This window comes from Triticum urartu, chromosome 1A, assembly GCF_056163025.1.
Source record: "Triticum urartu cultivar PI428250 chromosome 1A, HENAU_Tu73, whole genome shotgun sequence".
In the NCBI taxonomy this organism is placed as follows: domain Eukaryota; kingdom Viridiplantae; phylum Streptophyta; class Magnoliopsida; order Poales; family Poaceae; genus Triticum; species Triticum urartu.
In genome coordinates, this window is record NC_141873.1 from 588,173,451 (window position 1) to 588,184,762 (window position 11,312).

The 11,312-nt window shown below is 45.3% G+C and overlaps 1 protein-coding gene across 2 annotated transcripts; it reads left to right on the forward strand.

Moving 5' to 3' along the window:
* The first annotated feature begins 1,725 nt into the window (after positions 1-1,725).
* LOC125529076 (uncharacterized) lies at positions 1,726-6,247 on the forward strand. Of its 2 annotated transcripts, none has more exons than XM_048693487.2 (10): positions 1,726-3,463; positions 3,575-3,676; positions 3,778-3,832; positions 3,979-4,052; positions 4,158-4,288; positions 4,409-4,475; positions 4,741-5,057; positions 5,172-5,630; positions 5,719-5,802; positions 5,889-6,247. In XM_048693487.2, the coding sequence occupies exons 1-10, from the start codon at positions 3,439-3,441 to the stop codon at positions 5,946-5,948; spliced, it is 1,374 nt and encodes a 457-aa protein (XP_048549444.2). In that variant the 5' UTR covers positions 1,726-3,438; the 3' UTR covers positions 5,949-6,247. The 2 variants fall into 2 exon arrangements, with proteins under 2 accessions (XP_048549444.2, XP_048549445.2); XM_048693488.2 differs by having other exon boundaries at positions 3,638-3,676.
* Positions 6,248-11,312: the final 5,065 nt, after the last annotated feature.

An 11,312-nucleotide genomic window follows, 5' to 3' on the forward strand; every position in this document is an offset into this window, starting at 1 on the left:
TTCTTGCTTCACAACCGTCCCCACTCCATTCCAAGTTCCCGGCGGCGACTGCGCATCCCCGGCAGATCAATCCAGCACAGAACAGCATCGAGAGAATGACGATGCAACCTCTAAGGATGGACGCACAAGTTGACCAAGTGCAGCACACCCAGGTGATACCAGCTACACCTATATCTCCTACAGTAGTACAGATGCAGGCAGTCCTGTGCACGGCCAAGAGGTCGGCAATTCGTGGCACCAGCAACAGCTGTCTAGGCCGCATCTGCAGCCTGCATCATTAGCAGCAGCAGAGAGCAGTTGTTCCAGGCAGGATGTATGCTCCCCCAAATCTTTCCAGGCAGAACTTAAAAACCGCACCAAAGCTAGCAGCTCATTGTCTGTGGATGCAAACTAGTTCTCTGAAGTTTGAGTTGTTTCCTGTGGGGAACATAAAGTAGCTTGTCGTGGTAACCAAGATAATCATGCGATAAGTCTCTGCATGTCTGAAAACAATGCAACAGAGAACTTGTTTATGAGCTTTGCAGACTTGTAGCGATTGGCTGCTCCAGTTTTTTGTATACAAAATAGTTCTCTGTTATGTCAAGGTTATGTTTATTGCTACTTTTCGAGTTAGTAGTTGCCTGCTTAGAAAATATTCCCTTGGTTAAGTAAATGGAAGTACTTTCTTTTCATGAAAATCCGCTCATATCATTTTCACACACCTATTTGAAACACTTGTACATTTTTTTGGGACTTCACGACCGTCGATTACTAAAGCAGGGCCTATTTCATGCGGCTTCGACATTAGATGGTTAATAGTGACTCTGTAGTCCATTCTTAATATAACTAAGCAAACTATTAAGCTTAAGCTATTAAACTTGACAGTTGTGGAAAATTAATGGGATACTTTCTTTCTTTCTTTCAGCCTGGTCAGTTACAGGGAAACAGTCAAGCAGCCCATTTCAGCAGCATGAGTCCATCATTCCCCAAGGCCGCGGCTTCTTCACCTCTTGAGCAAGCCAGTGCTGTTCCCACGGTTTCCAAGAAACAAGTTCCTGACACAAATCTGATGCAACATGGGCAAGTATCTTTCGCTGGTAATAAAGCGTCGATTTCAGCAACACCTCAGCCTGGGAATCAACATAATTGAGCTACATACCTAACCTCGGTGCCTCAGCCTCCAAATATCGTAACCAAGGCTTGATACCGTCTTCACTGCACAACCATTGCATCCAGTTAATGATGATGATGCAAGAAAGCATCCAAACGAAGCGTGACTGTAGGATGGATGCACAGATCGACCACACCTATATCTCGCAGTTGAGAGCAGGCAGTTCCGGGCTTCCATCCATAAACCAGCAGAAGCATGAGGCATCATCAGTGCATGTGTCAGGCCCCATTCCTGATAACTCTGAAGAATTCGACAATTGGCTCATCGGTTTCATGGACAAGAGCATTTATGAACCTCAACTTGTTGCAGTGCAGCGAAGGGAAGCTGTGATTCTTACGCACCAGGTGGACTGCTGGAGCTGGACTGCACGGAGGCAGTGAAGAAGTTACAAAGCAAAGCTTTAGATCGCTCTATCTACGACGCTACATTGGTGCAGGAGATTAAATGTCAGTTATCTGAATCTGCCGACTATCGATCGTGTAGTGTGGCCAATGTGTGTGCACACGTCGCAAAGGCTGGATGTAATGAACCAATTAGTATGATGATGCTTGCTCCTCCAGATTTGCGACACATTCAGGGCCAAAAAGTTGAAGTCCATGAGCTCTGCTCAATCTGGCTATGGCTAGGGACTCTGACGGTGGAGGGGCACACATTCAGAGCCAAACTGCTCTGGACAGATGCCAACGCTCTAGATTCTCTGGTTGATTGTAACTCGAGGTTTTTCCATTTGAAAAAAGAAGAAATGAAACAATTGTTGATGGGACTCAACTCATGGACTAGCAATCACAAAGAACAACATGTCTGGGAGCATGCGCTTACTTCCATGGTCTGCCGGCTGCTTATCATCTCTGAAGCTGCACGGGTACAGCGACAGTGATTTGGCCGGAGATCGACCTTGATGATAGAAAGAAAGAGGTGTTTTTCACCTTGGAGAAAGTTTGATTTCCTCTTGCGAGGCCGAATGTATTGCCTGCCGCCAAGGTGTGTGGTACTGTGGTTTGGGAGATTGTTAGCTGATCTGATGGTGGGTTGATAATCAGTCTGCAAGTCAGCTAAGCTGCAGGAACCCTGTTGATCATGAGCGCAGCAAGCGTATTGACACGCGTTAGCACTTAGATCGAACAAGCTCGCCCGTTGCAGCGGAACGGAACACGTCAGTGCCTAGAATCAGCTTGCTGACATCCGGAGGAAGATGAAGTTCCAGGAGCTGCGGGAGCGCATGGGTGTTAAAAAGAGTCGTCACCAAAGCTCAACATGTTTAAGGAGGCGAGTGTAAGTGTTAAGCTCGTCGCGGTTCAGTTTCGTCAGAATCTTCACTAGTTTCAGTTTCGTTAGTTAAGTCTGTTGCTTCTTTTCTTTTTCGTCTAACAAGTTGATCGATCCTCGCTAAATGTCAATTTTTCGTCTGCTTGGCTGCTCAAGTTCGTTGCTAAGAAAGGGTGACTCTCTTGTCAGCTGCAGTATTACATTGGACAAAGAAAAGGCGAAATCTTGGGGGTCGACGATGGAGCAATTATGGACCCAATCCTTTGCCTCAATCTGAATTCTGAACTCGCAGTTTTTTTTGTTTTTTGTTTCGCATCACGAGAGAGTAATTCGGTACACTTTAATCTTGTATTTCTCAAGCTCTAGAATGGTATAATCTTGTAGTATGTTCATCTCCCAAGCTGCCATTGTGCGGTTGTTCCTGAAAAAGGATTCTCTTCAAGCATGGTTAGTTGCCGCTCCTCCTCAATCCACTCCAGGAACTTCAACGTGTTTCAGACTCTTTTTCCTTTTTTTGCGGGGGAGCCTTTTCAGTTTGGCAGCAATCGCACCGCTGCTGCTTCAGTTTGATTGAACTGCGAGTTCCAAGCAGCACCAACCAGATCGATGAAACCGCTCCAGAATTTCCACTTGTTCTGGTACCTCAACATTTTAGCTCTTGGAATATTAGTGGAAGCTTTGAAAATTCACTAACTGTCAGTAATAAAAGGTAAATAGGGTTACTGAAACTGCTGTATGAGTGTGAGCTTAAAATTTCATTCATTCAGTTTAGACCTTGCAACCCGGTGTAACCTGTCAGTGTCTGTATGAGTGTGAGCGTACATTTTTGTGATAGCAACAGCTAGCAGGGGACAAAAATTAGCTCTTCCACTGGTCCAAGGAGGCCTTGCTAGTGGTTGTTACACACAGCCACACATCCAGGCTGCCTTCAACAACATCCACTAGCTTAGCTGCTGCTCCTCCTCCTTCCCCAGTCTCCAAGATCAGAATTATATTGGAGGGCTTCTACGCACCACCGAACCATGCCGGGCAGCATCCGAGTCTCAGGCAAGTTTATCCCTCTCTCTTATCATCTGCACATATTTATTTATTCTTCTTCCTGTAAAAAGATACGAACAAAACATAATTAATGCTCTCCTCTTACTGAATGAAAAGCAGCGTCGCTGCTGCGTCTCGTCAAAAAGAAAAAGAGATCATACTGCTCTATCTTTTGCTGTGCAGACATTCAGCCACCGGTCGCCGCGCCACTCTTCTTGCAAGGTTGGCTGCTGCCTTCTGATTCCACTCTACTTTTCCTGTTTCTTCGTTTTCTGTTGGCTAATGTCATCGTTCGTATGTAAACATCGTTTTTTTGTATGCAGTTAACCTGGGGAAAAAAGAGTACAGCGGATATATAGGACAAGATGGCTTCTCTTTGTAAGCCCATTTCCGTACCGCCTTCACTGATTTTTGTTCTCTGTTCACCTCTCCATTTCCACAAAATGTGCGTCGAGGCTGCGCTTATTGTGGCCCCAAGGAAAACTTTGAAGCTATCTCACACCAAAGATATTATGTATGTGCAGTCCAGTTACATCACTTCGTGATAGCATGGTGTTGTCGCTGTACGATGCAGATAAGGAATTGGTATCCAAAACAGGTTTCTTCTGTTAGTTTGTTATGATAAGCTTATCTTATACGTATTTATCATCAGCACACGTATCAGCTGGTGATGTGCATTATGGTTTCATGTAAATCACAACAGAAGTGAAGACACGGTCGATTGTCGAGCTGGGGAGTACGGATGTTGTGTTTAGCCTTGATAGTGGAGGGCAAATTATTCTCCAGTTGCAGTTCTTGCTTAGTGATGAAGATCGCAAGCGCATCCAAGAAATGGTAACATGCCAGTTTTATGGTTCATACAGTTTGCATGAAAACTCAGAAAACATCTTGCTTGAAAGGTTCATCTTAAGTTAAGGTATACTACTCATGTTTATACTATTTCCTTTTATTCAGAGGAACTCCGCGATGAAAAGAAAGCAGCAAGAGCTGTTTGGGAATGGCGATGAACTTTATTTCCAAGGTAATAATATTCATTACAGTTTGTGTTGCACTGCAAGCACACATTTGGAGTTCCATGGAACAGATTGTAACAAGCACTAGGGTGCGTGTCTGTGTCAGTTTGCCCCCTAACCAAAAGGTTCAGAACATACAAATTCATGCGTTAGTTTTTCTTAAATTTCGGTCTCTGCATTCTGAATGCTGGTTTATGATATCAGTTAATGACAAAATATTCAGTTGACATGACCGACATGTGGGACTTTTCTTTCTTTTTCGAATTCTACCAGACAGCACACCACCTAAAGAGCAGGCAGAAGAGATCTCCGACATCCCAAGCAAAGAAGACCCACTCATGCTCCGGAAGAGCATGTCGATGGATGATCTGAAAGGGAAGGCTGTCTTTTCCGAAATAAGCAATGATACGAATATGGCGGCTCCAAAGAACCCGCCGTTGCAAACTTCGACATCTCAAGGCCCCATTGACATAAAGGGTCTACCGCCGAAAAGTGACATTGGCTCTAAGAGAGGGAAGGGTGAACTGGAGAGCAGGTCAAGCAGCGCGGTGAAGAAGATGATCAGTGCCTTCGAGAGCGGCTCTTCGCAGGTTCTTCTGAACCTGAACCCACCTTTATACAGTGAAAATATTGGTCTCTCTGTTGCATAATTTCCGGCTCTCACATTATGGGAAATGAAACACTGATTCTATCATGGGTTGCAGGCTCCGCCTTCAGTGCCAAGGATCAAGTCGGAAGGGTCGTTGGAAGGGATGCTATCGGCTTCCACCAATCCTCCAGACAAGTCATCTGGCAAAGTGACCGTTACTTCTGGTGATATAGGTTCCGAGTCGCGGTTAGGAAGGCACATCATCAACAAGAAACCAAGCGCGTCTAGACAGGGGGATTTGTTGAATGCTCAGGAGAGCAGAAGACGGAGTTCCAGCAGGCGCGACAGAGCAGCCAAGACGAGCAGCATTGGGGAGAGTGCAGACAAGCAAAAGCATCATCGTCGCGCCATCGCTCCAATGCATCCGGGCGCGACATCTAGCATTGCCTGGACCGGCCACCCCCACATCTGCATCACCACCGCGAGCAGGCAGCTGAAAGACCTCGTCGGGCTTGAGCACCTGAATTCGATGAAGAATGCACAGCAGAGCGCAAGGGAAGAAGACACTGAAGAAGTGCGAGAACTCAGATAATTAGTTAGTGGTGTTAAACTGTTGGTGCGTGCTTCATCCTGACTGACTGACATCATGAACTCGCGGGCAGGGCATGAGCAACGACGACGCGGTGGGCTCTAAGCGGCAGCGATCTGACGGATTCCCGGCTCTAAATGGGTGGCTGATCAACCAGGCGAGTGTTTGACCTCTTCCCTCTTTATCTGTCTGGCATTGATTTGACTTGCTAATCTAATTGGCGAAATGCCGATGGGGATGCAGGGGGTGCGCGGCGTGATCGTCATCATAGCCTGCGGCGCGGTGTTCCTCAACAACAGGTGAAGGAAGGAAGGAAGAAGAGGACTTGATACAAGAAGTTGCGGTCGATGAGATTTTCCTCTAGTTAACACACTTGTTTGCTGGGAATGCACCGAAGAGTTTTTCTTTCTTTGGGCAATGAAAAAAGAGATTAGGGAGTGAAAGGTATGTAACGACAACATGATTCTAGAGTAACTTTCTAACACACCAACGAGTGTCTCATTATCAAGGCTCTCAAGCACACAGCTTCAATCATTGTTCGCTGAAACTTTTGTTTTCACGTGACCGTATTGTGCCAAATAAGTGATCATGTATAAGGTTTCGTGATGGCTTAATTTTGGGTACTATAAACTAATATATTTATCTATTCGAACTCTTGTGATCAGCACCCGTACGTTTTTTTTAAGTGAGCACCCGTACGTTTTACCACATGCACACACATCTAAGAGAAAGTTGAATAATATTTGATATATAGTGTTGCGTGAGATGTGGGTGTAAGAGCATCTCCAATAGACGGCCAAATGTAAAAATACCTAAGTTTTGGACTGTCTGAGACAAAAAACTCTGCTCCAACAGACGGTTCATATGTAAAAAAAATTGGACTGCGGCCTCCTCGTGATGTAAAATACAACACCTCACGGTGCAAATTTACATCACGGGGTGCATCTGGTCCAAAACCAGCCGCCGCCCGCGAACGCGCAACCGCCAGTACCTTTCCTTTCCCGCCCGTCCGCGCCCGTCCGCCCGGCCGCGACCCGCCCGGCCGCCGCCGCCCCCTGCCGTCCGGCGCCGCCATGGCCAAAGGCGACAACCCCGCCGCCTTCTCCGCCGCCGCCGCAGCCGGTGGGCTGACCCACGCGACCGCCGCCGCTGCCATCTCGCCCGCAACCGCTGCCATGCCGCCGCCCCCCCCCCCCCCCCCCACCCGCCGGCCCGGATTCGCGCCGCCCCGGCGACGAAGCCAGCGAAGGGACGAGGCGGCGGAAAACGGCCGCCCAACCGCAGCCGCAACCTGACCGACAGTTCTACGTGGCCGGTGAAGGTATCCAAGGTGGCCGCGGCGGCTCGGGGCGACGACTCGCAGCCGGTGCGGCCGGCGGCCTCCTCCAGCAGCCACACATCCATTTCTCAACCTCCCCCGCTGCCACCGCCGGCCATGGAGGAAGATGTGGCCACGCTGATGGCCACCGCCTCCAACATGTTCGACAAAATGTCGCAAGGGTATAAATTTTCCGGTTGTGCTCTCGTTTGTTGTTTCAAATTGTATGTGTTCTTGATTGTTTGTGCGTCCAATTGTAGTCTTGATGATGAAGCTTTCATGCAGGCGACAAATGTGGCAAATGATGATTACATGTATGCGTCACAAGAATATGAAACCCAATATGATGATGACAATCTTCATGCGGATGATGAGGGTTTTGTTGTCAAGGGAAGAAGTGGAAATTATACCACCGCGGAGGATGTGTTTTGCTGGATCGGAGCCCGGGGAGTGTCATCGAGCTGAACGTGTGCCAAGAACTCGGAGGTGCCGGAGTAACGGTGCTTGGATCGGTTGGACCGGGAAGACGTACGACTACTTCCTCTATATTGCGTCAACGCTTCCGCTTCGGTCTACGAGGGTACGTAGACAACACTCTCCCCTCTCGTTGCTATGCATCACCATGATCTTGCGTGTGCGTAGGAAATTTTTGAAATTACTACGTTCCCCAACAGTGGCATCCGAGCCTAGGTTTTATGTGTTGATGTTATATACACGAGTAGAACACAAGTGAGTTGTGGGCGATATAAGTCATACTGCTTACCAGCATGTCATACTTTGGTTCGGCGGTATTGTTGGATGAAGCGGCCCGGACCGACATTACGCGTACGCTTACGCGAGACTGGTTCTACCGCCGTGCTTTGCACACAGGTGGCTGGCGGGTGTCAATTTCTCCAACTTTAGTTGAACCGAGTGTGGCTACGTCCGGTCCTTGCGAACGTTAAAACAGCACCAACTTGACAAACTATCGTTGTGGTTTTGATGCGTAGGTAAGATTGGTTCTTACTTAAGCCCGTAGCAGCCACGTAAAACTTGCAACAAACAAAATAGAGGACGTCTAACTTGTTTTTGCAGGGCATGTTGTGATGTGATATGGTCAAGGCATGATGCTAAATTTTATTGTATGAGATGATCATGTTTTGTAACCGAGTTATCGGCAACTGGCAGGAGCCATATGGTTGTCGCTTTATTGTATGCAATGCAATCGCCCTGTAATGCTTTACTTTATCACTAAGCGGTAGCGATAGTCGTAGAAGCATAAGATTGGCGAGACGACAACGATGCTACGATGGAGATCAAGGTGTCGCACCAGTGATGATGGTGATCATGACGGTGCTTCGAAGATGGAGATCACAAGCACAAGATGATGATGGCCATATCATATCACTTATATTGATTGCATGTGATGTTTATCTTTTATGCATCTTATCTTGCTTTGATTGACGGTAGCATTATAAGATGATCTCTCACTAAATTTCAAGATAAAAGTGTTCTCCCTGAGTATGCACCGTTGCCAAAGTTCGTCGTGCCCAGACACCACGTGATGATCGGGTGTGATAAGCTCTACGTCCATCTACAACAGGTGCAAGCCAGTTTTGCAAACGCAGAATACTCAGGTTAAAATTGACGAGCCTAGTATATGCAGATATGGCCTCGGAACACTAAGACCGAAAGGTCGAACGTGAATCATATAGTAGATATGATCAACATAGTGATGTTCACCATTGAAAACTACTCCATTTCACGTGATGATCGGTTATGGTTTAGTTGATTTGGATCACATGATCACTTAGATGATTAGAGGGATGTCTATCTAAGTGGGAGTTCTTAAGTAATATGATTAATTGAAATTTAATTTATCATGAACTTAGTCCTGGTAGTATTAGCATATCTATGTTGTAGATCAATAGCTCGCGTTGTTGCTTCCCTGTGTTTATTTTGATATGTTCCTAGAGAAAACTAAGTTGAAAGATGATAGTAGCAATGATGCGGATTGGATCCGTGATCTGAGGTTTATCCTCATTGCTGCAAACAAGAATTATGTCCTTGATGCACCGCTAGGTGACAGACCTATTGCAGGAGCAGATGCAGACGTTATGAACGTTTGGCTAGCTCAATATGATGACTACTTGATAGTTTAGTGCACCATGCTTAACGGCTTAGAATCGGGACTTCAAAGACGTTTTGAACGTCATGGACTATATGAGATATTCCAGGAGTTGAAGTTAATATTTCAAGCAAATACCCCAGTTGAGAGATATGAAGTCTCTAACAAGTTCTATAGCTAAAAGATGGAGGAGAATAGCTCGAGCAGTGAGCATGTGCTCAGATTGTCTGGGTACTACAATCGCTTGAATCAAGTGGGAGTTAATCTTCCAGATAAAATAGTGATTGATAGAATTCTCTAGTCACCATCACCAAGTTAGTAGAACTTCGTGATGAACTATAATATGCAAGGGATGATGAAAACAATTCCAAGCTCTTCGTGATGCTAAAATCGGCGAAGGTAGAAATCAAGAAAAACATCAAGTGTTGATGGTTGACAAGACCACTAGTTTCAAGAGAAAGGGCAAAGGGAAGAAGGGGAACTTCAAAAAGAACGGCAAGCAAGTTGCTGCTCAAGTGAAGAAGCCCAAGTCTGGTCCTAAGCCTGAGACTAAGTGCTTCTACTGCAAAGGGACTGGTCACTGGAAGCGGAAATGCCCCAAGTATTTGGTGGATAAGAAGGATGGCAAAGTGAACAAAAGTATATTTGATATACATGTTATTGATGTGTACTTTACTAGTGTTTATAGCAACCCCTCAGTATTTGATGTACTGGTTCAGTTGCTAAGAGTAGTAACTTGAATCAGGAGTTGCAGAATGAACAGAGACTAGTTAAGGGTGAAGTGACGATGTGCGTTGGAAGTAGTTCCAAGATTGATATGATCATCATCGCACTCTCCCTATACTTTCTGGATTAGTGTTGAAACTAAATAAGTGTTATTTGGTGTTTGCGTTGAGCATGAATATGAGTTGATCATGTTTATTGCAATACGGTTATTCATTTAAGTTAGAGAACAATTGTTGTTCTGTTTACATGAATCAAATCTTCGATGGTCATACACCCAATGAAACAAGTTCGTTGGATCTCGATCGTAGTGATACACATATTCATAATATTGAAACCAAAAGATGCAAAGTTAATAATGATAGTGCAACTTATTTGTGGCACTGCCGTTTAGGTCATATTGGTGTAAAGCGCATGAAGAAACTCCATGCTGATGGGCTTTTGGAATCACTTGATTATGAATCACTTGATGCTTGCGGACCATGCCTCATGGGCAAGATGACTAAGACTCCGTTCTCTGGAACAATGGAGCGAGCAACTGACTTATTGGAAATAATACATACTGATGTATGCGATCCGATGAGTGTTAAGGCTCACGGCGGGTATCGTTATTTTCTGACCTTCACAGATGATTTGAGCAGATATGGGTATATCTACTTGATGAAACATAAGTCTGAAACATTTGAAAAGTTCAAAGAATTTCAGAGTGAAGTGGAAAATCATCGTGACAAGAAAATAAAGTTTCTACGATCTGATCGCGGAGACGAATATTTGAGTTACGAGTTTGGTCTTCATTTGAAACAATGTGGAATAGTTTCACAAATTCATGCCACCTGGAACACCACAGCATAATGGTGTGTCCGAACGTCATAACTGTACTTTATTGGATATAGTGCAATCTATAATGTTTCTTATCGATCTACCACTATAGTTTTGGGGTTATGCATTAAAGTCAGATGCATTCACGTTTAAAAGGGCACCATCTAAGTCCGTTGAGACAACACAATCTGAACTGTGGTTTGGCAAGAAACCAAAGTTGTCGTTTCTTAAAGTTTGGGATTGTGATGCTTATATGAAAAAGTTTCATCCTGATAAGCTCAAATCCAAATCGGAGAAATATGTCTTCATAGGATACCCAAAGGAGACTGTCGGGTACAGCTTCTATCACAGATCCAAAGGCAAGACATTCGTTGCTAAGAATGGATCCTTTCTAGAGAAGGAGTTTCTCTCGAAAGAAGTGAGTGGGAGGAAAGTAGAAAACTTAATAAGGTAATTGTACCTTCTCCCTTATTGGAAAGTAGTTCATCACAGAAATCTGTTCTTGTGACTACTACACCAATTAGTGAGGAAGCTAAATGATGATGATCATGTAACTTCAGATCAAGTTACTACCGAATCTCGTAGGTAAACCAGAGTGAGATCCACACCAAAGTGGTACGGTAATCTTGTTCTGGAAGTTATGTTACTAGACCATGACGAACCTACGAACTATGAGGAAGCGATGATGAGCCCGGATTCC